Raw genomic sequence first — 27,277 nt, forward strand, 5'->3', positions numbered from 1 at the left:
CAAGTCGAAATCGAATGAAACGCTCTATTCGCTGTGATATGAGATTTGCGGAAGAGGAGTTGGCAGGCGTGGCAAAGTAACTTCCGCCTTTAAAACCCACTACAACGGAGAAATGGTGAGTGAGTTGAATCTCTATTTAATCAGAAATACCGATTATATTCTCTGCTTTTAAATTCCCAGGTTGAACCTTACTCTTGTAGGTTGAACCTTAATCTGGTGGTTTGACAGGACGCCCTAGGAAAAAAGTATTGATCAAAGCAAGACAGACTAGAAATCTCTGACAACACCACAACATTATTAGATCGTTCAATACTATGCAAATGAATGAGGCTAATATGTTTGTAGTAACATGGTTGTAGCAAAACCTGTGACCATGGTACTGCCTGTCTATAGGTCCAGACAGCAGTCTGTCTGAGATGGACATGTAAAGCCTTAGTAAAAATAAAAAAAATCTGGATGATTGTCGTGATAATTGAAATGTAATAGTGATGTTTTCTATCCGTGAGTTAATGTTGGCACTACCTCCCTCAGACAGCCACCCTGCGCCCATACTTGAACGCTGTGCGTGCCACACTGCAGGCCGCCCTCTGTCTGGAGAACTTCTCCTCTCAGGTAGTGGAACGCCACAACAAACCAGAGGTGGAGGTCAGGTGAGTTGTGTGTGAAAGAGTCTCTCTCCTCATGATGACATTGGTGTTATTTGTTACACTGTCTTTTCTCATAACAGGAGTAGTAAAGAACTCCTACTACAGCCTGTGGTGATCAGCCGCAATGACAAGGAGAAGGTCCTAATCGAGGGCTCCATCAACTCTGTGCGAGTCAGCATTGCTGTGAAGCAGGTCAGGGAATATGACCCGTCTTTGTTATCCTTGTTATCCTTCCATTATCTTGATGTTTTGTGTTTGAAATCAAGCCTTTCACATAGATTTGAAAGCTATCGGTTGTAATCAGTATGGAAACAAAAGTGTGTTTAATGCAAATGCTGATTAGTGCACTGTAATTGGCTCCATCAGGCTGATGAGATTGAGAAGATCCTGTGCCACAAGTTCATGCGCTTCATGATGATGAGAGCGGAGAACTTCTTCATTCTCAGGAGGAAACCGGTTGAGGTGATAAATGAAAATCAACTTAGACGTTCATGTTTTAAACTGGGGTTGAAGGAACCAGTGAGATTCATATCAGGAAAGAAAACAGATGCAGAAATAGAAACAGGAAATTATTCAATTGGTGTTGTTGGTATTGCTGTTGTTGGACTTGCTAATTTAAAAAAAAATCCTTTTCTCTTTTTTCGTCCATCTCTCCATCCTGTCATGTAGGGCTATGACATCAGTTTCCTCATCACCAACTTCCACACGGAGCAGATGTACAAACACAAGCTGGTGGACTTCGTCATCACCTTCATGGAGGAGATCGACAAGGAGATCAGCGAGATGAAGCTGTCTGTCAATGCCCGTGCCCGTATTGTAGCGGAGGAGTTCCTCAAGAATGTAAGACTGCTATGTGTTAGAAGCAAAACCATCTACATTTTATAGAAACGTGGTCAAATCAGTGGGACTAATGGAACAGTAATATGATGCTTGTCAATGCCTTCCTTTTGTTGCAGTTCTGAGTTGTCCTCTCATCCCTCACTGATCATATGACTTGGCCATCACCATGGATCTGTGAGACAGGGCAGACTCAAGGGTCCGATAGCAGGAAGAGGGTGGAGAAGCGTACTGTAAGTGAACAACCAATCAGCGAGGAATACCATAGAAAAGTGACCAATCCAGTGTGGGTGGGTGGGTGTGTGTGGCACCCAACTGTGTCTCACAAGTATTTCCCTGTACTCATAAATATTGATGACTGTATATAATGAATTATTTTCTAATTAGAACAAATCTCAAAGCCAAGGCGGGTCCTTAAAAGTATTAACCAGGTTGATATTCATGATTACCGGGACAATGAGAATGTGTTGTTGCAACTGAAACAGCCTGTGTTGTTTTTATACATTCTGTGACTTTATGTACTATTGTATTTTGTTAAAACAAAGAAAATGTAACCTCAAAATGTAACGATCATCATGGAGATAAATAAAAAAAATATGTATGTTTACATTTTATTACAAGATATCACAGATTTATTGAACTGTCCTAAAATAAACCATGTTTGAAATTATCACCAATAAAACTGATGAGAGCTTGCTTGTAGTTCTGAGTAATGGTGCTCGTGTGTCCCATCCATGCTCTTCTTTTTGTCCACATCCTCATTCTTGAAGTTGAGTGTGTGTGTATACCATTAGATATGTACACTGAGTATACATAACATTAGGAACACCTGCTCTTTCCATGACAGACTGACCAGGTGAAGGCTATGATCCCTTATTGATGTCACTTGTTCAATCAATATAGATGAAGGGGAGGAGACGGGTTAAAGAAGGATTTAAAATCTTGAGACAATTGAGACATGGATTGTGTATATGTGCCATTCAGAGGGTGTGCCTTTGAACAGGATATGGTAGTAGCAGGGGACAGTCGCACCGGTTTGAGTGTGTCAAGAACTGCAATGCTGCTGTGTTTTTCATGCTCAACAGTTTCCTGTGTGTATCACGAATGGTCCACCACCCAAAGGACATCCAGCCATCTTGACACAACTGGGAAGCATTGGAGTCAACATGGGCATGCGTTTAGGTGGAATGCTTACGACACCTTGTAGAGTCCATGCCCTGATGAAAAGAGGCCGTTCTAAGGACGAAAGGGGGTGCAACTCAATATTAGTGTTCATAATGTTTTGTACACTCAGGGCACTTTAATTTCAAATTATATTTCTGTGGCACTAGCTGTGTTGGTTGGGACTCAAGTCTCTGCTAAGATCAGCTGTTTCTCTTCAGTTTGCGCAGAGTAAGGCTCACTGTATTATTTCAGGTGTGAGAAAGGAGAAGTGAATGTGTTGCTGGTTCTAAAATGAGCGAGTCAGATCTTGCATGTTTCCTGGTTAGAGTGTGGGCCTCTAGCGCTGAACTGGGGGGAAGGTAGCTGAGCGTTGGGCAAGTAACCGAAAGGTTAGAATCCCTGAGCGACTGTGAAAAATCTGATGTGCCGTTAAGCAAGACACTTAACCCTAATTGCTCCTGTAAGTCGCTCTGGATAAGAGTCTCTGCTAAATGACTAAAATGTAACTAAAACAGACTGGTTGTAGTATTTATTTTGTTTATGGTTTCCCTCCGTTCGTAAGCCATAAGCTGCAAACACATTTCATTATGGCCAATTATTATCTTCAAATATTATTTTCATAACACTGAGTTCCAGCATATTCATTCAACACTGGTGCTTCTTGGTCATTTGTACGCAGTTATGTGCTTGGCTGATTTTGAGAAAATCCAACTGTTAGGTCATCTGTAATAGAGGAACTATGTTCGATGAATTTGAGGCAGCTGTATAAAAACACATCTTTATTGAAGATTTTGAAAAATCACAAGAAAAACATTTAGAAAAACACAGGAAAAATGATCAAAATGTTGGATTCAATAGCAGCCAACATAAGCACCAACAATTGAATATGCCCACATATTTGCATATGCTGATGGTGTAGCCATCACATTTTTATAATTGCACATCTCAAAATACTTTTTAATATAAAACATTGACATGAAGAACAATAGTGACACTTCTGAGGTTCAAAATGGACAAGTGAATCACACAATCAATAGTTTGAGGGGCTCATACTTTACAAAAATAAGTTGCAGTCCATTTCTCTCCTAGACAAGACAACGCTGTAAGCTATATATAAAGCCTTAACACACATAAACCAAACTACTAACAAGGACTTACTGCTCTTCCTACCATGAGAATGGAGCAGCAAAAGGTAATGGGTCTGAGTAATTCCCTGAAAGCATACCCCAAAACCCTAGAATGCAAGCAGAACTGTTCATTTAATTCCCATTTCTGTTTGGACCTCTAAACCATTGGTCTGAATGTGCTGTAGACTGACTGAGATACCTACGGAGGAGTAATAAGGCCAACTGATACAATTGTACAGGCCAATTGAGGATGCTTACAGAAAAGCCAAAAGGCTCTGGATCCTTCAGTTCACATTGCTCTGAACATAGACACCAAAACAGGACAAGAATGTGCTCAGAGAGGGAGAAGGGGCAGAAAAACAACCTGGTCTCAGAGCAAAACGTGTTATATTTTACTCAAATCCTTGCTACTCCATTTAGTATGATACACTATATATACAAAAGTATGTAGACACCCCTTCAAACCTGCTGACAGGTGTATATAATCAAGCACACAGCCATGCAATCTCCATAGACAAACATTGACAGTAAAATAGCCTTACTGAAGAGCTCAATGACTTTCAACATGGTAACACCTTTCCAACAAGTCAGTTTGTAAAATGTCTGCCATGCTAGAGCTGTCTGGTCAACTGTAAGTGCTTTTATTGTGAAGTGGAAACGTCTAGGAGCAACAACGGCTTAGCTGCGAAGTGGTAGGCCACACAAGCTCACAGAACGGGAACGCCGAGTGCTGAAATGCGTAAAAGTTGTCTGTCCTCGGTTACAACACTCAATACCGAGTTCCAAACTGCCTCTGGAAGCAACGTCAGCACAAGAACTGTTCGTTGGGAGCTTCATAAAATGGGTTTCCATGGCCGAGCAGCCGCACACAAACCTAAGATCACCATGCGCAATGCCAAGCTTCGGCTGGAGTGCTGTAAAGCTTGCCACAATTGGACTCTGGAGCAGTGGAAACACGTTCTCTGGAGTGATGAATTACACTTCATCATCTGGCAGTCCCGCGGATGAATCTGGGTTTGGCGGATGCCAGGAGAACGCTACCTGCTCGAATGCATAGTGACAACTGTAAAATTTGGTGGGGGAGGAATAAAGGTCTGGATCCCTTAGTTCCAGTGAAGGGAAATCTTAATGCTACAGCATACAATGACATTCTAGACAATTCTGTGCTTCCAACCTTCTGGCAACCATTTGGGGAAAGCCGTCCCTGTTTCAGCATGACAATGCCCCTGTGCACAAAGTGAAGAGTTGAGGATGTTATAGCAGCAAAGGGGGGGGAGGGATTCCATATTAATGCTCATGATTTTGTAATGAGATGTTCGACGAGTAGGTGTCCAAATGTAGTGTGTGTTACTTAAAGTTAGGTTACATTACATTGACCTACAAATGTAATGTCGATCGTACAATATAATATGTATTGTAAGACGTATAGTATCCTACGTCTTGATCGTTTAGTATGATATATTGCGTTCGACTGCTTTAGTAGGATATGCTACGTTCCACTGCTTTAGTATAATATATTACATTTGACTGCTTTAGTATGACATGCTCCGTTAGGTTAGGGGTTAAGGTTAGGAGTTAGATTAAAGGGTTATGGTTAGGGGAAGGGTTAGCTAACATGCTAAGTAGTTGCAAAGTAGCTTAAAAAGTACAATGCTTTCAGAAAATATTCATACCCCTTGACTTATTCCACATTTTGTTGTGTTACAGCCTGAATTTAAAATTTATTAAATCGTTTTTTCCCCCTCACCCATCTTCACACAAAACCCCATAATGACAAAGTAAAAACATGTTTTTAGAAACTTTTGCAAATTTATTGAAAATGAAATACAGAAATCTCTCATTTACATAAGTATTCACACCCCTGAGTCAATACATGTTAGAATAAGATTTGGTGAGATTACAGCTGTGTTTTTCTCTGTAAGTTTCTCAAGAGCCTTGCACACCTGGATTGTACAATATTTGCCCATTATTTTTTTTTTTAATTCTTCAAGCTCTGTCAAGTTGGTTGTTGATTATTGCTAGACTGACATTTTTAAGTCTTTAAAACAGAACTGAAACTAGGCCACTCAGGAACATTCAATGTCGTCTTGGTAAGCAACTCCAGTGTATATTTGGCCTTGTGTTTTAGGTTATTGTCCTGCTGAAAGGTGCATTTTTCTGTTGGAAAGCAGACTGAACCAGATTTATCTCTAAGGATTTTGCCTGTGCTTAGCTGTATTAATTTATTTTATCCTAAAACAACTCCCTAGTCCTTGCCGATGACAAGGATACCCATAACATGATGTAGCCAACACCATGCTTGAAAATGAGTGGTACTCAGTGATGTATGGATGTTGAATTTGCCCCAAACATGATGCTTTGTATTCAGGACATTAAGTTTATTTATTTGCAATTTTACTTTAGTGCCTTATTGCAAACAGGATCCATATATATTTTTATTCTGTACAGGCTCCCTTCTGTTCACGCTGTCATTTAGGTTAGTATTGTGGAGTAACTACAATGTTGTTGATCCATCCTCAGTTTTTCCCTATCACAGCCATTAAAAACGAACTATTTTAAAGTCACCATTGGCCTCATGGTGAAATCCCTGAGCGGTTTCCTTCCTCTCCGGCAGCTGAGTTCGGAAGGATGCCTGTATCTTTGTAGTGACTGGGTGTATTGATACACCATCCAAAGTGTAATTCATAACTTAGCTTTGCTCAAAAGAATATGCAATGTCCGCTTAATTCTTTTTTATTTTTTTTACCAATCTACCAATAGGTGCCCCTTTGTAAGACATTGGAAAACCTCCCTGGTCTTTGTGGTTGAATCTGTGTTTGAAATTCACTGCTCGACTGAGGGACCATAGAAATAATTGTATGTGTGGGGTACAGAGATGAGGTAGTCATGTTAAACACTACTATTGCACACAGAGTCCATGCAATTTGTGACTTGTTAAGCGAATCTTTACTCCTGAACTTATTTAGCCTTGCCCTAACAAACGGGTTGAATACTTATTGACTCAAGATATTTCTAAAAACATTATTCCACATTGATATTATGGGTTATTGTGTGTAGGTCAGTGATACATTTCAAATTTAATCAATTTTAAATTCAGGCTGTGTCAATACTTTTCCGTAGTTGCTAAAATGCTAATGTTGTCCGTGATGAGATTCGAACACACAACCTTTGGGTTGCTAGACATTCACGTTATACGCCTACCCATCCACCCTCCTTTTGTTTTTGCTTTAAGTAATCTATCATCCCAAACATATAACTAATTTACCATACTAATTTGAGCGTGCCAGATGTACGCAGGCTAATGTAATGTAACCTAACAAAGTAACATATCATACTTAATGGAGTGGCATGGATTTTTGTAAAATACAGCACCAGTCAAAAATTTGGACACACCTACTCATTCAATGGTTTTTCTTTATTTTTACAATTTTATACATTGTAGAATAATAGTGAAGATATCAAAACTATGAAATAACATAGAATCATATAGTACCGTAACCAAAAAAGTGTTAAACAAATCAAAATATTTTTTATTTGAGATTCTTCAAAGTAGCCACCCTTTGCCTTGATGACAGCTTTGCACACTCTTGGCATTCGCTCAACCAGCTTCATAAGGTAGTCACCTGGAATGCATTTCAATTAACAGGTGTGCCTTGTTAAAAGTTCATTTGTGGAATTTCTTTCCTTAATGCGTTTGAGCCAATCAGTTGTCTTGTGACAAGGTAGGGGTGGTATACAGAATACTATTTGGTAAAAGACCAAGTCCATATTATAGCAAGAACAGCTCAAATAAGCAAAGAGAAATGACAGTCCATCATTACTTTGAGACATTGTCAGTCAATTCTGAAAATGTCAAGAACTCTGAAAGTTTCTTCAAGTGCAGTTGCAAAAACCATCAAGCGCTATGATGAAACTGGCTGTCATGAGGACCGCCACAGGAAAGGAACACCCAGAGTTACTTCTGCTGCAGAGGATAAGTGCATTAGCATTACCAGCCTCAGAAATTGCAGCCCAAATAAATGCTTCACAAGAGTTCAAGTAACAGACACATCTCAACATCAACTGTTCAGAGGAGACTGCGTGACTCAGGCCTTCATTGCTGCAAAGAAACCACTACTAAACGACACCAATAGTAAGAAAATACTTGCTTGGGCCAAGAAACACAAGCAATGGACATTACACCGGTGGAAATCTATCCATTGGTCCAATTTTCCAAATGTGACATTTTTGGTTCCAACTCCCATGTCTTTGTGTGACGCAGAGTAGGTGAATGGATTATCTCCGCATGTGTGGTTCCCACCGTGAAGCATGGAGGTGGTGGTGTGATGTTGCTTTGCTGATGATACTGATTTATTTAGAATTCAAGGAACACTTATCCAGCATGGATACCACAGCATTCTGCAGCGATACGCCATCCCATCTGGTTTGGGCTTAGTGGGACTATCATTTGTTTTTCAACAGGACAATGACCCAACACACCTCTAGGCTGTGTAAGGGCTACTTGAGCAAAGAGAGTGATGGAGTGCTGCATCATGCAAGGAGAGTGATGGAGTGCTGCATCAGATGACCTGGCCTCCACAATCACCGACCTCGACCAAATTGAGATGGTTTGGGATGGTTGGAACGCAGAGTGAAGGAAAAGCAACCAACAAGTGCTCAGCATATGTGGGAACTCCCTCAAGACTGTTGGAAAAGCATTCCAGGTGAAGCTGGTTGAGAGAATGCCAAGAGTGTGCAAAGCTGTCATCAAAGCAAAGGGTGGCTACTTTGAAGAATCTAAAATATATTTTGATTTGTTTTACACTTTTTTGGTTACTACACGATTCCATGTGTTACTTCATAGTTGTGATGTCTTGACTATTATTCTACAATGTATAAAATAGTACAATCAAAGAAAAACCCTTGAATGAGTTGATGTGTCCAAACTTCTGACTGGTACTGTGTTTTGCTTTGAGACCAGGCTGTGAAAACATTACATCGCCCAACAAAGAACCATCAATTGAGTGAGTTACACAGATAGAATGTCCACTGACTCTGTACCACTAGAGACACAAGTAATGACAGGTAGTAACAGGGAGGTAGAGGAGAGAGCCCAAACTTCAATCCGAGTGGCTTGCATTTCAGAGATGAGGTGGGACTGTCTGCAAGGCATCTTCTGTGGTGCGATGAACGTTGACGTTCTGAAAGAGGAACATACACGTTTTACATCCCTTTGAAGACACACCAGAATGACGAATCAAATCTCATGTCCATGGAGTTTCAAAATAGGGGACATGTTCTGTGGTTACCAACTTCAAAAAAAGTCCCCCATAGCTTCAAAGCATAGAAGTCCTAGAACAAGGCATTTAATTTCAGTGAGTGACACTATGTGCTATACACAGTGAAATTTGTTTATGTTTGCGGCAGAGATAATGGTTTAGAGAAATAGATATTAGTTTAGACAACTGAGCATTATTGCTCCTGGTCAGCTGATTATGTACACTTCCGAGCCCGTGTCTAGGACAAGTAAATGTATGTATGAAAAAGGCATGTTTTGCAGTTGGCTTTGTGGATGAGGAGAATTACTGTTATGGTGATGGGTACGGTGTCAGGAAGAGATGCACTGTTCTACAAACAGGTGTTTATATTGAGTCTGATGAATAGGCATTAGTACTCTACAGAGGAAATTACTTCCAATACAGCCTCTGCATATTAATAAAAGGTTGAGGACCAAATGCTCTGCATTTGCATAGCACAGTAAAAGAGGTTTATGAACACATTTATAGAACAAAAATGTGAGGATCAATGTATCGATACATAAAATACAGCAGGGCTGGTCAAGTCGATTTTATTAACATAGCCAGTAAACAGTGATATGTAAATTACTTCCTCATATTCCATATGGAGCAGAGACCTTCACATTCTAATAAAAAATGTTCCTCTGGGCCGTCTTCATACATGATTATAAAATTAACATTTAATCTAACTTGATCAAATTAAAAATACACTAAACTGAATGAACTTTTTAAAATAACTAATTAAAGAAACACTCAAGAGTTTAGGTTTCAGAGTAAAGGTGCAAAACACTACCTCATCAAGTAGACATTTGTGCAACGCTATGAACACCGACAGACACACATTCAACTTTTAAACTAATTAAGACAGTGAGTCACATTGAAATCCACAGACTCACTACTGACAAATAATAATAAAATACTGAGCTTCCCGAATAAAAAAAGTGACATACATCCATGAGACTAAATTTAAAAAAAGGTTATCCTAAAATGAAAATATTTGAACTGAAATTTGCTTCGGGTTAAATCGTTTCACATTTGGCAGTTCAACATTGATTTACAAAACCATTATGTCAACTTGGAGACTGAAAAAAGCAGCAGGTCAATAAACAAAAGAAATGACACTAGACCCTTATGGTAGGGATATTTACAAATGAACTAGATTCCAGTTAATTATAATTATTATTGAATACTCCAAAACAAATCAGAGTACTTCTGATGTCAGGAAGTAAAGAGGGTATGGAGTGACTGAGGACTAAGTGTCTGATTGAAGGACAAGTTAATGGGGCAGGGCCAGAAGGAGGAGTGGAAAGAAGGGAGTGTGAGAGCATGAGGGATACTATCTCACTGATGAGCTGGTACTGTTAGCAAAGCCTCCTCAGCCATCCGCGACACCTTTACGTTCTGTTCAGCAATGAAACAAAAGGTTGGGGTCAAACATCAGGGAAACAAAATAGCTATAATGGAAGGATGGGTGGGAAAGACAGGGGGCTCTATTCTAACAAACCTAGCGCAATGGTAAATCTTAGCGCTGGTGGTAGCGTTATAGGTTCAGGGTGAGTCAGAAATAGTTTTGCCATTTTCACAACTGGAATTATAGGCAGAGTAGTTGGTGGTGGCGTGAAAGGGCTGGGTTTTGATGAATAAACAAGTTGAGTGTGTCAAGACTTGGCCCTTCACTGGCCAATCAGAACATAAACCATAACTAAATATGCAGTTGCTTCAAGTTGTGTATTTATGGTCTTTTATGTATTGTAACTCCAATTCGAATGTTAGTCCGTTATAACCTAGTTTGCTAAATATGTTGAACATGTCAGCCCACATTGTTCTAAAACACATTGCTTCAATATGGAAACATAGGCAACAGCATTCGCACTGATACAGGGGCAATGTCTACTGTAAATTGCAGTCTGGACATGCCAAACGTAGTCAACAAGCAACATTAAATTCACTAGGCTATTGATAAGGCCTAAAATGACAGTCCACAATTCTAATAAAAACAAAATAACTTGTTTTAAATAGGCAATGTCTAAATAGAGTTACAGGCACCATAATTTCTCCCCATGGGCATATAATACAGACCAGGCAAATAAGACTATGGAGGGTTTTACACACATCCAAACTTTTCACAGGAGCTGGATTAAGATCCAAAGTAAAGAGAACGGGGGAATGTCCACTCACCATTATACTTCACAACTGTAATGTTTTATAAACATCATGGAACCACCTTACAGATCATATTTGCACTTCTCCAGAAAGAGCAGACAACATTTCCATTGCATTGAAGCCAATACTAGGCTCCTGTCAATTGTATGATAAAAAAAAAAATAATAATCTGTCGATGATATGGCATTATGAGGACTGAATATTTTGGAAGAGCATGTCTTCGGTAAATCGGATGTGGGGTGCTCTTTGAAAATGGGGATGGATAGCCTACTTGAACAAGCAAAATGCAGGTATGTGAATTGTGAATAATTAAAATGCACAAGGGCTTAAACCTCCAATATTTAAAAGCACTCCCAGTAGAAACCATTTATTCAAAAGCTACCTTTGGCCAGGATAAAAAGGCATACCTATGCGATGTTGCTAAACCAGCCTTGTTTAACGGGAGGGTAGGCTATGCTTGTTTTTTAATCCAATTAAATGAAAGGGGCGGAAATCAATAATTTGTTAACGTTTCTAAATATAAGGTTCACTGGCACATGTCTCCATCCATGGGCACTGTGCATCATGGCTGGATAGGCTGCACTTCTGCTCTCAAAATCATGCCATTATCAACAGCGTTACCGTTAAGACCTGCATTTTGTGAGTCTTAAAACGTACCATTAGTGCTGCATGAAATTGTAACTTTTGCCTTTGTTTTTAAAGGACACACCTCAAATATTGCCGCCCCTCCCACCTCAGTGCAAACGAGCTGATGTTCGACAGGTACATTGACAAACCTGGCGTTAGGACTGGAAAATGGCAGTCTGTCATTTTTTTACATGCCTAAATTGCAAACTAATGTGCATTTGACACTAGTGCCTCCTTAGCACCAGCTGAAAACAGAGCCCAGGATGTGATAAAAGTTCATTTAATTATTTAATTATCAAAGTTAATTTGAATAGTTACACTCCCTAAATGCTTCTCTACGTATACGATAAAGAAATGTCATGAACATGATTCCTAATCCCACAGATTTCACCTGATGATATAACATCATGCATCGTGTTGTTCCATCCCACTATCCTCTAATTGGTTTATTCAGGATGAGCGTGTGAAATGGTGTTGGACAATGGATGAAGGTCACAACATTAGTCACAATCATCCTCTTCAGTACTGATACCAGTGCACATGACATCTTTACAATAAAAAATCCACTCTAAGCATTACTATTAAACACTCCTCTGATTATGAAGCCATTGCAACCAGGACTGTTGAAAAGCACTACAGCTGCACAGGTTACAGAGTTTAGAGTCATCTGTCAAGCGTAGCACAGATTCCCCCTTATGTTTACCAAATCTGCCACCAAACCAGTATCTGTGTGTGCAAGTATGTAGATATACCAACCTCTGGTCTATCTCTGTGAGTGTTCACTGCGTCCACATTTAGGTAGATGGACTCCACCTTACAGCCTGAAAACACAAGAGCACAGAAAGGTGCATTCTTGCATTATAAACAACTAAATCCAATGTGAAATATTTCTGTTATTTCACAATTCACAGTGAAGCAGGTACAAACAGGCCTGCGTAGCAGTGGAAGGCCAGTCTTACCATAAGCCACTGGTGTGAGCTTCAGCACGGTGTGCAGTGGGCACTTCAAGTAGGGCAGCTCCTCTGAGAAACAACACACAAACATTACCAAGGTTTCTTCAGAGATGTTGAAATCAGGTTCAAGTCTGGTCTCTGGCTGGGCCACTCAAGGACATTCAGAGAGAAATCTATTACAAAAGAGATCTACAAAAAAGGGACTAAACAACACCTTCCATCGGTCTTATCCAGGAGAGACAACGAGACTGACCTGCGGTCTTATCCAGGAAGTATGCCAGCAGGCAGCGCATGATAGCCTGGTGACAGACAACCAGGATGTTCTCCTGCCTCTCCAGCTCCATGATGACCGGCTCCAGACGCTGCACCAGGTCTTCATAGGACTGAGGGGACAGGTCAACGGTCAGGTACACTCAGAGACAGACAGACCAACCAACCAAGACTCTCACTCGGCCAAAAAGGGTGACAAAAACTTAAGGCAGGGGATAAAAAACACCCCCCAAAAACCAGGGAACAGACAAATACTACAAGATGAGAAATGATCTTCAGTAATGGGGTCTACAGTGGAAAACAATGTAGAAGGCATTTTTGCAAATTAATACAAAATTAAAACTGAAATATTACATTTACATAAATATTCAGACGCTTTACTCAGTACTTTGTTGAAGCACCGTTGCCAGCGATCACAGCCTTGAGTCTTCTTTGGTATGACGCTATAAGCTTGGCACACCTGTATTTGGGAGTTTCTCTCCTTCTCTGCAGATCCTCTCAAGCTCCATCAGGTTGGATGGGGAGAGACGCTGCACAGCTATTTTTAGGTCTCTCCAGAGATGTTGAAATCGGGTTCAAGTCTGGCCTCTGGCTGGGCCACTCAAGGACATTCAGAGACTTGTCCCAAAACCACTCCTGCATTGTCTTGGCTGTGGGCTTAGGGTCGATGTCCTGTTGGAAAGTGTTCCTTCGCCCCAGTCTGAGGACCTCAGTGCTCTGGAGCAAGTTTTCATCAAGGCTCTCTGTACTTTGCTCCGTTCATCTTTCTCTCAATCCTGACAAGTCTCTCAGTCCCTGCAGCTGAAAAACATCCCTATGGTATGATGCTGCCACCACCATAGGGATGGTATTGGCCAGGTGATGAGTGGTGCCTGGTTTTCTCCAGACGTGACGCTTGGCATTCAGGCCAAAGAGTTCTATCTTGCTTTCATCAGATCAGAGAATCTTGTTTCTCATGGTCAGAGTCCTTTAATTACCTTCTGGCAAACTCCAAGTGGGCTATCATGTGCCTTTTACTGAGGAGTGACTTCCGTCTGGCCACTCTACTATAAAGGCCTGATTGATAGAGTGCTACAGAGATGGTTGTCCTTCTGCAAGGTTCTCCCATCTCCACAGAGGAACTCAGGAGCTCTGTCAGAGTGACCATCGGGTTCCTGGTCATCTCCCTGACCAAGGCCCTTCTTCCCCGATTACTGCAGTGTCTTAATTGTCCAAATGCACAGCTGCTTTCCAACTATATATTGCTATAGAATTTTCACAAATGCCTTACTCTGTCAATCCCCAACATTCCATGAAAGTATGAAAATGACCATATCGAAGTGCTCGCTTGTCAAAAACATTGTTAAGAACTGTACAGCTCTTCAGCAGAAGCAAGTCCTCACACATATTTCTTGACACATAAAACCAGCATTCAGGTTGGCAGAGCACTTCCATAATATATAAAGATGATTTAACAAATTAGGCATTAGAGAATGTTCTTCTCACTCACCTCTCCCTTTGGGTAACGGTAGCGGTATTTGTCCTGGTCCCTCATTGCAAACTCCAGCGGGTAGTGCTGCTGGATCTCCTCATACATCATCTCCTCACACACACCCTGAGGATAAACACACATGCACCACTTCAGTTACTCAAACACACCACAACATATTTAGTAAATCACAGACTTGCACAATTTTCCAAATCTACATCTGTATACTGCATTTTAGTTACACTGTTTATGCACACTCCATATTTATTTATATACTTACTGGGTTCTTGACAAATCTCACTAATATATCTTCTGCCGATGCAGTCCGGACCCTGAACAGCACCTACCCCCAGGCCAAAAGACTGCTAAATAGTTAACCAATAGCTACCCGGACTATCTGCATTGACTCTTTCTGCACTCTTAACTCATCACATATGCTGCTGCTACTGTGTATTATCCATCCTGTTGCCTAGTCACTTGATCCCTAACTATATGTACACATCTACCTCAATTATCTCATACCACTGTGTATTTAATCCCTGTGTTATTATTTTTTCCATTATTTAAAATAATTGTTGGCAAGGGTCCATAAGTAAGCATTTCACTGTTAGTCTATACCTACTGTTTACAAAGTATGTGATTTGCACATCATTCTTAGTAGATCTTGTGTAAATTAATCCAGTGTATATATACATACAGATTAAGGGTTTCCAACCTTTCCTAGTATGAGAAAAAAAATGAAACTTCATAAGCTACTAATTTCATTTGAAGTTTCAAATAGGCATATTCTCTTCTCTCCCTGCAACTCTTCCCCCGGGTCCTTAGTGTACTATATATTTTGTGTCAAGATACCTGGTAAAAAAAAAAGGTTAATAATTAACTAACTAAAATCTGATTTCTTTCCCAAATGTTATTTGTTTTATATTTTCCCAAATTAGGTTCCGAGTTTTACTTTTCTTGGTATTCGCTTAAAGAAACATATAATAATTCACTCTCAAAATTAGAATTGTTCATAGAGAAACAACAGAATTGGATGTTCTGAGTCCATGTCAACGCTTAAATCATATCAGAAGACCATTTTTTAGGTCTGGAAGAACACAAAGAAAAACATCATAATTTGTTAGTTTATGCCCAATTCCCCTTCAATTGCACATGTACTGTCTAATGTGCCGGTCTAGCGAGGGTTCTGTACTGCTGCTGCTCATTTCATGGCAAAATTTGCAAATAACTAATAATTACTAATGATATACATCTGCCAGGTAAGCATACTTTGCAGTTAACATTTAAATTGAGAAGGTTTTGGGGAAAGGATCTGTCAACGCACAAGATTTATCGCATCAACTGGCTGGCTACACAGTGCGTAGACAAACAAACGCGTGCACCAGGCAATATTGCTGGAAATTAATTGGCTGATATGGTGTGTTTAAGCAAATAGTGTCTAACCAGGAGTGGGATAATGTCAATGTTGCGATGATTAGATAGTAGCTGGGAGCTTGCGGTGTCTGATACTTTTGAGATTAGTTTATGACAGTTTGCGGTAGAACACTTGAAAATTGCATGTACTTTCAGAATTGTTTGGCGAGCTACTGGTAGCTCGCAACCTGTTAGAGACCCCTGGTATAGATTGTAGCTATGGGGGTAGTCGGCTGTACCTGCACCAAAACTCCAGTATTTTTCCTTCATAGCCTGTTCTCCATCTTGTTTTTAAATAGGGAGCCAATTTGTTGTCAGCACTTTTATTTCCATGATCAGCAACTGCTGGGGGGGGGGGTCCGTAAAGGGGGAGTAGAAGGGAGAAAGAATGTCCATGGGGGAGTAGAAGGGAGAAAGAATGTCCATGGGGGAGTAGAAGGGTAGAAGCATCAGGATAAAGAATGTCCATAGTGGGAGTAGCAGGTAAGTTGAGGGTGTGGTTGAAGGGGATGTCCATGAGAGGGGGGAAGCAGGTAGCTGACTAGTTGTGGTGGCTATTCAGCAGCCTGATGGTCTGAGGGTAGTCTCAGTTCAGTTTTTGCCATGATGCTCCTGCACTGCCCACGTCTGAATGATTGAAGCAGGGAGGACAGGGCATTGCTTGGGTGGATGGGGTCTCTGATGATCTTCTTGGCCTTCCTGCAACATCTGGTGTTGTATGTGTCCTGTAGGGCAGGCAGTGGGCACCCACCCTCTGAAGAGCCGTGCGGTCTGCTGCGGTGAAGCTGCCGTACCAGGCTGTGATGCAGCCCAATGCTCTTGATGGTGCTCCTGTAGAACACTGAGGGGCCTCGGGGCCAAACTGCTTCAGCATCCTGAGGTTGAAGAGTCGCTGCCGTGCCTTCATCACTATGGTGTGTGTGGTTAGACCATTTCATTTTCTTTGAGATGTGTACGCAGAGGAATTTTAGGTTATTGACCGTCTCCACGGCGGCCCCGTTGATGAGGATGGGGGCGTGTCCAGCCTGGTTCCTCCTGAAGACCACAATCAGCTCCTCTGATTTGCTAACGTTTAGGGAGAGGTTGTTTACCTGGCACCACGCCATCAGTGTCCTACCTCCTTCCTGTAGGCTGTCTCGCCGTTGTTGGTGATCAGGCCTACTACTGTCGTGTCGTCAGCTAACGTGAATATGGAGTTGGAACTTTGAGGCCACGCAGTTGTGGGTATACAGAGAATACAGGAGAGGACTGCAGACGCATCCTTGTGGTTCCCCATGTTGAGGATCAGCGTTGAGTAGGTAATGCTGCCTACCTTCACCACCTGGAGGCAGACCGTCAGGAAGTCCAGGACCCAGATACATTGGGAGGAGTTCAGACCCAGGGCTGTGAGCTTTGTAATGAGCATATAGGGCAATATGGTATTGAAGGCCGAGCTATAGTCAACGAACAGCATCCTCACATATGCATTCCTTTTGTCCAGGTGGGTAAGGGCAGTGTGCAGTGCAATGGCAATTGGATCTGTCAGGGCGATAGGCGAGTTGGAGAGGGTCAAGTGTGTTGGAGAGGGAGATTGGTGAGAATCTATTTAATCATTTTTAATTTAATTCAGTCTATCACAAAACGTGGAATAAGTCAAGGGGTATAAATAAACTCAGCAAAAAAAAGAAACGTCCTCTCACTGTCGACTGCATTTATTTTCAACAAACTTAACATGTGTAAATATTTGGATGAACATAAGATTCAACAACTGAGACAAACTGAACAAGTTCCACAGACATGTGACTAACATAAATGGAATAATGTATCCCTGAACAAAGGGGGGGTCAAAATAAAAAGTAACAGTCAGTATCTGGTGTGGCCACCAACTGAATTATGTACTGCAGTCATCTCCTCCTCATGGACTGCACCATATTTGCCAGTTCTTGCTGGGAGATGTTACCCCACTCTTCCACCAAGGCACCTGCAAGTTCCCGGACATTTCTGGGGGGAATGGCCCTAGCCCTCACCCTCCGATCCCACAGGTCCCAGGTGTGCTCAATGGGATTGAAAACCGGGCTCTTGACTGGCCATGGCAGAACACTGACATTCCTGTCTTGCAGGAAATCATACACAGAATGAGCAGTATGGCTGGTGGCATTGTCATGCTGAAGGGTCATGTCAGGATGCCTCAGTGTAACGCTCATTCCTGCGACGATAAACGCGAATCCGACCATCACCCCTGGTGAGACAAAACCTCAATTATTCAGTGAAGAGCACTTTTTGCCAGTTCTGTCTGGTCCAGCGACGGTGGGTTTGTGCCCATAGGCGACGTTGTTGCCGGTGATGTCTGGTGAGGAACAGCCTTACAACAGGCCTACAAGCCCTCAGTTCAGCCTATTGCAGACAGTCTGAGCACTGATGAAGGGATTGTGCGTTCCTGGTGTAACTCGGGCAGCTGTTGTTGCCATCCTGTACCTGTCCCGCAGGTGTGATGATCGGATGTACCGATGTTGTTACACGTGGTCTGCCACTGCGAGGACGATCAGCTGTCCGTCCTGTCTCCCTCTAGCGCCGCCTTAGGCGTCGCACAGTACCCACATTGCAATTTATTGCCCTGGCCACATCTGCATTCCTCATGCCTCCTTGCAGCATGCCTAAGGCACATTCACGCAGATGAGCATCTTTCTTTTGGTGTTTTCCAGTCAGTAGAAAGGTCTCTTTAGTGTCCTATGTTTTCATAACTGTGAACTTAATTGCCTACCGTCTGTAAGCTGTTAGTGTCTTAACAACCGTTCCACAGGTGCATGTTCATTAATTGTTTATGGTTCACTGAACAATCATGGGAAACCGTGTTTAAGCCCTTTACAATGAAGATCTGGGAAGTTATTTGGATTTTTACAAATTATCTTTGAAAGACAGGGTCCTGAAAAAGGGACGTTTCTTTTTTTGCTGAGTTTACTTTCTGAAGGCACTGTAGAATCATGAGAACTGCAATATATATCGTATCGGCACCTGAGTATCGTAATATCGGATTGTGAGGTCCATGGCAATTCCCAGCCCTAATAGATTGCATTTAAATTACTTTTAGGAGCTAGTAACATAAGCATTTTGCTGCACCCTCTATAACATCTGCCAAACTGTGTATGTGACCAATAAACTTTAATTTGATATCACACAGGTGGCACTGTGCAATATTGAGACGGCGTGGGTGAGTTCTTACCGCGTCTATCTCGTTGAGCGCCTTCCACTGCTCGTACGGCACAGACACTGCCTCGGCTGTCTGGATAGTCCTCTTCATCTGGCTGGTCCACACCTTCAGATCACTGATTTCCTGAGACTGGATGAACTGGCCCAGATAATTGGCAAACTGCACATGGAAAAAATCCACACAAAAGAGAAAAAATAAAAATAATAATAAAATATGTAAACCTATTCAATATTAAAGAAATTAAAAAGTAGAATATGTAAGGTACAGATCAAGTCTAGGGATAGAGTTAGCCATACCTCCTTGCCCCTGGGGGAGAGTCCAGAGTCTCCTCCAATGCAGCCCTTGACATTGAGGTCACTCTCTCCATGGCGACACAAGTAGATGGAGCGTGGTGTGATGTGGATGTTCATGAGGTAGTAGACGATCCGGCTCTGGATGTGGTCCTGGACCTGGTTCACCAGGTACCTCCTGCCCACGTCCATAATCTTGATGTAGGACAGATCCCTGGGAGAGAAGGGGCGAGGGACAGGCCAGAGAGCTTTAGGAATCCCGTACTTTACAAGAGAGAACACCTCTTAGAAACAACATGCATTGAAACCAGCTTTAAAAAATTTCACATTAAAAGGACAAGCAACGTAATTGACTGATGTAATTGGAAATTATTTGATTCATTATTTTCATGTATTTGACAGACAAGATGGCGCCGACAGACATGATCACCCTATTTCTAGCTCCTAGCCATTTTTGTAGTATTCTTTGGTGTTATTTCTTACATTATTTGCTAAGAATGTTTCTTGTATTATTACCGACAGCCGTAAATAACTTTCAGATATTCAAGCAGAGATTTGACTTCCAGGGCTTCCGAGTGGCGCAGCGGTCTAAGGCACTGCATCGCAGTGTGGGAGGGGTCACGACAGACCCGGGCTCTATCCCAGGCTCTGTCGCAGCCGACCGCGACCGGGAGACTCACGAGGCTGCGCATAATTGAACCAGCATCGTCCGGGTTAGGGGAGGGTTTGTCCTTGTCGCATTGCGCTCTAGCTGCTCCTTGTGGCAGGCCGGGCGCATGCACGCTGACTTTAGTCGTAAGCTGTACGGTGTTTCATCCGACACACTGGTGCGGCTGGCTTCCGGGTTAAACGAGCAGTGTGTCAAGAAACAGTGCGGCTTGGCGTGGTCGTGTTTCTGACAATGATTGGCTCTCGACCTTCGCCTCACCCAAGTCCATATGGGACAATAAAGTAGACGAGCTCAGGGCAAGGATCTCCTTCCAAAGAGACATCAGGGACTGTAACATACATGACTCTCTAGGGATATATTGTCCCCGTCCATTCAACCAGCGGGGATCTCCGTCCACTGTGCAGACCTGAAGAAAAAACTGGATAAGAAATGCGGAGGGGTTTGTTTCATGATTAACAACTCATGGTGTAATTGTGGTAACATACAGGAACTCAAGTTCTTTTGTTCTCCAGATCTGGAATACTTCACCATCAAATCCCAACCACATTACCTCCAGAGAGAATTTTCTTCGGTCATTGTCACTGCCATGTACACTACCATTCAAAAGTTTGGGGTCACTTAGAAATGTCCTTGTTTTTAAAGAAAAATCACATTTGTCGTCCATTAAAATAACATCAAATTGATCAGAAATACAACCATATAATATGGTTTGAGAAAAACAATATTGGTAGGCCAATATGCTGTTAAAATGCATTAGGCCTACAGCACAAACCTCATTCCTACCTCCCGGTTTTATCAAGTTGTTGCATAAGTCATGTTTAAGTCATGTTTCTGTTGGTGATCACTGCCCTAGGCCCACTACAATTTGCATATGTACCAAACAGATCCACGGACGACGCAATCGGCATTGCACTGCACACGGTCCTTTCCCACCCGGGCAACAGAAATACCCATGTAAGAATGCTGTTCATTGACTACAGCTCAGCCTTCGATACCATAGTGCCCTCCAAGCTCGTCACTAAGCTCAGGGCACTGGGTATGTCCCCACCCTGTGCAAATGGGTAATAGACTTCCTGACGAGCCGAGTGGTGAAAGTAGGCAACAACACCTGGACCACGCTGATCCTCAACACGGGGGCCCCACAGTGCATGCTCAGTCCCTGTTCACCCATGATTGCGTGGCCACGCACATCTCCAACTCAATCATCAAGTTTGCTGACAACAACAGTGGTAGTAGGCCTGCTTATCAACAGCGATGAGACAGCATACAGGGAGGTGACGGTCTGAATACTGTTTTTTGATCATTAATACATTTTAACAATTTCTAGAAAACAGTCTTCACTTTGTCATTATTGTACATATATACACACACATACATTTTGTAGATCCATTTTAGAATAAGACTAACTCCGTGTGGCTCAGTTGGTAGAGCATGGCGCTTGCAACGCCAGGGTTGTGGGTTCATTCCCCACGGGGGGACCAGGATGAATATGTATGAACTTTCCAATTTGTAAGTCGCTCTGGATAAGAGCGTCTGCTAAATGACTTAAATGTAATGTAAATGTAAAATTTGGAAAAAGGGTCCCATATGTTTAAGTAGTTGTCACTTGTTAGTCTATAATTATCTGTTGTAACTAAATACAGATGTTCTTACCTTTGACCTGTTGAACTGCCAGAATCAAATTGTAAGTGTTGAATGCTATGGTTAAAGTTTGCACCAGACTGGATTCGAGGACACACTGAATATATCTGTGACACCGTGTGATTCTGTAGCAGCTGATGTTGTGACCCTACAAGCTTCTCGGGGTGGTGAGAAGGCCCGTTAAACATTCTTCGCTTCTGCTCTGGAGGTGTTCTCCCTGAAATCTTGTAATAAACTGTATTGATTTTGATTGGCTCTCAATGACTACTCTCCTTTTTGTTCACCCGGAAATTCTTGTACTGTTTAGTTCATGTTAAGTATCCCTATATTCCTGTTATTACAGTGTTATCACTCTTATTAGTACAACTGTACAGTAGTCTCACTGGAGATGGACCTGGCCTGAGTGTGATGTTACTATGTTCTGTGGTAATAGGGTGAAGTAAACGTTGTTAAACTGGAACCTATTCTGTGACTTTTTTTAAATTATATATATTTTATTTTTGCATTTTCCAATTAAGAAAATATATTAGACAGCAATAGGACAAAGTGACACTAACAGACGAGCGTACATTTTTAAAAAGATAATAATTGTATATACAAACATACAATAAATAAGTCATAATAAAGAGTAAAATAAAAAATAATAATAATGAGACATTGGATCATATGGTCACCTGCCGTAAGCTACATATTATACATTACGTGTGAAACATTATATAAGGGTTATATAGAGATTCAATCAATGTGATGTGAGGGGAGATTCTCCATATAGTCAATAAAAGATCGCCAAATTCTGCAAAATGTCCAACTTATTCCTCAAGCAGTAAGTGATTTTCTCTAGTGGGATACAACTACTAACTTCCGATAGCCACATTGCAACTGACAGGGGGGAATCCGATTTCCATTTCAAGGCAATACATTCCTTGGCAATTGCTAGCAATATTTCTGTCAGCTTTATAGTATGTCTTTGCCTAAGATTGGAGTTAGTAAAGTTGACCAGTAGACAGACCTCCGGGTCTAAAGGGAATGCAACCCCGCGGATTGAGGATATGGTATCGCATACCCCCTGCCAGAAACCGTGTAGTTTTGAACACTGCCAAGTGGAATGGAGGAATGTTCCTTCATCTGAGCCACATCTAAAACATAGGGAGGAGATATCAGGGTTGAACTTGTGCAGTCTAGATGGGGTGATATAGAGCTGATGGAGGAAATTAAACTGGATCAGTCTGTATCTGGAGTTCAATGTGGATGTAACACCATCCCTGCATAGGTCACTCCATAGACCCTCATCATGATCAATACCCAGATCTTTTCCCCATCTAAGTTGGGGTTTATCTAGCTCAGGCAGTGTTAGTCCTGACATAAGAGCATCGTAAACACGGGAAATGGTCTTGAATAGTGGTTGGTCTACGTGGCAGAGTTGTTCACTAGGTGACATCTTAGGTAGGTTCCATTGTCCCTTGAGAGTCACCGTAATAACGTTTCGTAGTTGTAGGTAGCTAAAGAAGTCCCTGTTAGGCAAATGGTATTTCTGTTTCAGCTGATCAAAAGACATAAGAACTCCCTCCTCATAACAATGTTCCAGAAGAGTGATACCCTTATCACACCATGGTCTAAAGTTACTATTCTGGAAAAACATAGGGATCAATCTATTGTTCCATAGAGGGGTTTTAGGGGAAAGAAATCCCCCTCGTCTGAACAGCTCATGCAGTTTGCACCATGCCAGGACAGAATGTATGATTAAAGGGTTGTCTGTGATGGTTTTTATAGATTTTATGTCCCATTTGTAAAACAAATCTGCCTCAGTGTCATCATTTACCTCAAACTTTTCAATGTTCAACCATGAAGGAGAGGGATCATTGTCAAACCTCTGAGCCAGAACCCTAGACTGTGCAGCCCCAGTAGTACATTCTAAAATTGGGGAGGTTTAAGCCCCCTTGACCATAATCAAGGGTCAGTTTATCCAGGCCAACTCTAGGGGTTTTGCCGTGCCAGATAAACCGTCTGGTCAGCTTGTCGAGAGAGGAAAAGAATGCTGCGGGAACAGGGATAGGGAGAGATTGAAACAAATATAGAAATCTGGGCAGAACATTCATTTTAATTACATTTATTCTACCCAGTAGTGAGAGGCAAGTCCATCCATTTACAAAGGTCTGAGAAGTGTTCACTCAGGCGCTCTCTGTCTTCCTCTGACAGGCATGGGAGGTTGAGAGTGGAGAGAAAGGAGTCGATCTCTGATAGATCATCGCTTGATTGGGAAGTGTAGAGGTCTTCATAGTATTTCATTAATTTCAGTAGTGTCGAAAGATCTCATTAGTAAGAGTTTCTATATTGTCCTCTTACTCTGCTTTCAGTTGCCATGCCAATACTTTGTGTGCTTTTTCTCCAAGCTCGTAATAACGCTATTTTGATTTAATGATTGATGGCCCTCTCAGCTTGATATGTGTTCAGAATATTATATTTCAGTTTTTTATTTACCAAAAGCCTGTATAGATCTTTAGTCGGGCCTCTTTGGTAGGTTCTCTTGCTCAGAGATTTCAGATTCAAGGACATTCAGTTCCGCACCGTGTTTTCTCTTCAGCCCTTTAGTATAGGAAATTATCTGTCCCCTCAGATAGTTTCATTCTTTGGGACACATTTTAAAGCTTGTCAGGAGCAGAGGGTTTGTTTGTCAAAGTAAAAATATTGATCTGCTCTTTGATGAATGCACAAAATTCGGGTTGCTTTAGGAGTGTAGAATTGAGTCTCCATCTATATGCTCCATTTACCTTGGTAGGAATGGAGATTGATAATACGAGGAGAATGGTCACTAAGCAATCTGGGGAGATAATCGATATCTAACACTATGAAATAGTTGGGTCGATAGTAAAAGGTTATCTATGCGTGTGTGTGTGTGTTGTGTGGTTGTGAATAAAAAGAGTAGTCCCTATCCTGTGGGTGCAACTGTCTCCAGATGTCTAGCAAATTAAGATCTTTCATGAATGACATGGTGAGCTTGCCGGCTTTGGTAAGAAGTGAGGGTTTATCAGAGGACCTATAAAGAACTGTATCAAGGCCTCCCGGGTGGCGCAGTGGTCTAAGGCACTGCATAGCAGTGCTAGCTGTGCCACCAGAGACTCTGGGTTCGAGCCCATGCTCTGTCGCAGCCGGCTGCGACCAGGAGGTCCATGGGGCGTCGCACAATTGGCCTAGCGTCGTCCGGTTTAGGGAGGGTTTGGCCGGAAGGGATATCCTAGTCTCATCGCGCACTAGCGACTCCTGTGGCGGGCCGGGTCACTAGGTGTACGGTGTTTCCTCCGACACATTGGTGCGGCTGGCTTCAGGTTTGGATGCACGCTGTGTTAAGAAGCAGTGTGGCTTGGTTGGGTTGTGTTTCAGAGGACGCGTGGCTCTCGACCTTCGTCTCTCCTGAGCCCGTACGGAAGTTGTAGCAATGAGACAAGTCAGTAACTACTAACAAATTGGATATTCAATTATCTAAACAAAAATTAAAATCTCTTCCAACCAGTAGCCATCATGGTGGTGCTTGAGCAACCTGAAGGAAGACATTCTGAATAAACATATGGTCATCGAAGTTAGGAGCATGAATATTCAATAGGGTCCAAGACTCCAAAAACATATGCCCCTGCACCGAAACAAACCTGCCCGAGGGATCAGAGATGGTGTTGTTGATGCAGAAGGGGATGTGTCTACTTATCAAAATTGCAGTTCCTCTTGCTTTGGAGTTAAAAGAGGATGCAAAAACGTGTCCTACCCATTCCCTCTTCAATTTCTTGTGTTCACTGGCTGTAAGATGTGTTTCTTGTAAAAACACAATGTCAGCCTTTGCGACGTCTGGTGAGATCCGCGCTCATATCCGGGAAAAGGCTGACCCTCTTGCCATTGATGGTGATGTCCCCTTTGGCTCTTGCGAGTTGCAGTATCTTCTCTCTGTCCTGGAAACAGAGGAACCCGATCAGGAGGGCCCGCGGGGGCTCATCTGGCCGGGGTTTCGGCGCTGATGTTCTGTGGGCACATTCGATTTCCAACGGCTTGGTGAAGTTGATTATGCCTAGGACAGGGATTCATTGAGTGAAGAAACGGACCGGGTCACGGCCATCGCTGTCCTCTTTCAATCCCACCACACGGATATTGCTATGTCTGTTCTGGTTCTCCATCTGGTCTAGCTTGTTTTTGAGGTAGGCATTGTCCTTCTGCAGTTGTATCAGAACCTGGTCATGTTGAGTGATTGTATCTTCAACTGTGCTAATGCGCAACTCAGCCTTAGTCGTTCTCAAAAGGAGATCATTCATGGAGGATTTCAGGTCGTCAATGGAAGAATGGAGTTCAGCCGATTTCTTGTCAATTTTCAGAGAAAGACCTTTATTACCATCCCGAATTTCCCGAAGGAGAGTAGCCAGCATGTCGGCAGAGCCAGTCTGGAACTGTTGTCTGAGTATGACGGCTAACGCTAATCTTGCTAGCTGTAGCATTATCGTTATCTTGGGAATCAACAACGTTTTGGTCGTCCTTCTTGCCTCTTGGTCGGAGGTCCATGGCTCTTTGGGAAGGTAAGTACTTGATAATTTATCAGCCGATGTTAGAATATTGTTTCAATGTTGTTATTTAGGTAACAATGGAATAACTTTGAAAAGCTTGGTTTGTCAATGTCTGCTCAGCTCCGCAGCATCACGTGCTCCTCATTGTGTCATTTTGAGTTAACATTGGTAGCAGAGGATGGCCAACATTGGTAGCAGAGGATGGCCAATAACTACAATGTGCCACCTCACTTCGACGAGAAGAGGTTGTATGAAAGTTGTGAAAATTTACTTGGAATCTGGACACGGGTTACTAATCTGGACGAGAAAAAGCAAGCACTTGTGCTCGTGGGAAGAGCGAGAGATACAGTACAGGAAATATCCGTGGAGGATATGAACAAGGATTACGGTATGATCACTGATCAGAGCACTGGATTCTGTGTTTCTTAAAGAAGAGAAAGACCATGCCTACGAGGCATACTTAAACTTGTGTGTTAGAGACATTTCGGTTGCAATGACGAACTACATAATAGATTTCGAACAGCGGTACAATATGACGCGCAAGTACAACATGGTTTTCCCGAATGCAGTGCTAGCTTTCAAGTTGCTAGATACTGCCTGTCTGGATGGTAGGAAGAAACAGTTGGCTTTGACTGCTTGTACTGTGCTGACTTTTGCGTCCAATCTGAAAACTGAACTAACTGTTAAATACATGGACAGAGAAAGTGGTATTCCACACACAGCAACAGTCATTGGACGAGCAGGAGAAGCCAAAAGAAAACACCAGAACGGGTACAATTTTCAGTACTCTGAACCAGCTACACTTTCTGGTACAACAGGGTCAAATTACCTGTGACTTGTAGATCATCTCAGAATTGAACCAATGGAAAACTGAGAAAAACAGAATGACATTCAAAATGATGTACTCGATACAAAGGACGTGTCATTTGACTCAGCTAAATTAGAAGCGCTCAGTAATTGGAGGAAAAATTTAGTGTTTGAGGAAGTCACAGACATTGGCCAAAAA

The 27,277-nt window shown here is 42.1% G+C and overlaps 2 protein-coding genes across 4 annotated transcripts in view; one reads left to right on the forward strand and one right to left on the reverse strand.

Annotated features, from left to right (window-relative positions):
• The first annotated feature begins 13 nt into the window (after positions 1–13).
• LOC129851055 (actin-related protein 2/3 complex subunit 4-like) lies at positions 14–2,186 on the forward strand. Its single transcript, XM_055917235.1, has 6 exons — positions 14–115; positions 532–650; positions 728–839; positions 1,014–1,109; positions 1,317–1,487; positions 1,604–2,186. The coding sequence occupies exons 1-6, from the start codon at positions 113–115 to the stop codon at positions 1,607–1,609; spliced, it is 507 nt and encodes a 168-aa protein (XP_055773210.1). The 5' UTR covers positions 14–112; the 3' UTR covers positions 1,610–2,186.
• A 1,226-nt stretch (positions 2,187–3,412) lies between these two features.
• LOC129851056 (6-phosphofructo-2-kinase/fructose-2,6-bisphosphatase 4-like) overlaps positions 3,413–27,277 on the reverse strand; it is a 46,772-nt gene continuing 22,907 nt past the window's right edge. For 2 of the 3 annotated variants that reach the window (XM_055917239.1, XM_055917236.1), the window contains exons 8-14: positions 19,429–19,636; positions 19,145–19,291; positions 14,554–14,658; positions 13,048–13,177; positions 12,801–12,863; positions 12,598–12,662; positions 9,589–10,452 (exon numbers count right to left, since the gene is read on the reverse strand). In XM_055917239.1, coding sequence (XP_055773214.1) covers positions 10,393–10,452; positions 12,598–12,662; positions 12,801–12,863; positions 13,048–13,177; positions 14,554–14,658; positions 19,145–19,291; positions 19,429–19,636 — 778 coding nt within the window. In that variant the 3' untranslated portion in view covers positions 9,589–10,392. Of the gene's footprint in view, positions 8,956–9,588; positions 10,453–12,597; positions 12,663–12,800; positions 12,864–13,047; positions 13,178–14,553; positions 14,659–19,144; positions 19,292–19,428; positions 19,637–27,277 lie in introns of those variants that run through there. The other variant, XM_055917238.1, reaches the window with a different exon arrangement.

Source organism: Salvelinus fontinalis, chromosome 3 (genome assembly GCF_029448725.1).
Source record: "Salvelinus fontinalis isolate EN_2023a chromosome 3, ASM2944872v1, whole genome shotgun sequence".
NCBI classification, from domain to species: Eukaryota; Metazoa; Chordata; class Actinopteri; order Salmoniformes; family Salmonidae; genus Salvelinus; species Salvelinus fontinalis.

Coding starts and splice junctions, on each gene's coding strand:
- LOC129851055 (XM_055917235.1), top strand. Junction 840..1,013: donor TCAGCATTGCTGTGAAGCAG/GTCAGGGAATAT, acceptor TGGCTCCATCAG/GCTGATGAGATTGAGAAGAT. Junction 1,110..1,316: donor TCAGGAGGAAACCGGTTGAG/GTGATAAATGAA, acceptor CCTGTCATGTAG/GGCTATGACATCAGTTTCCT.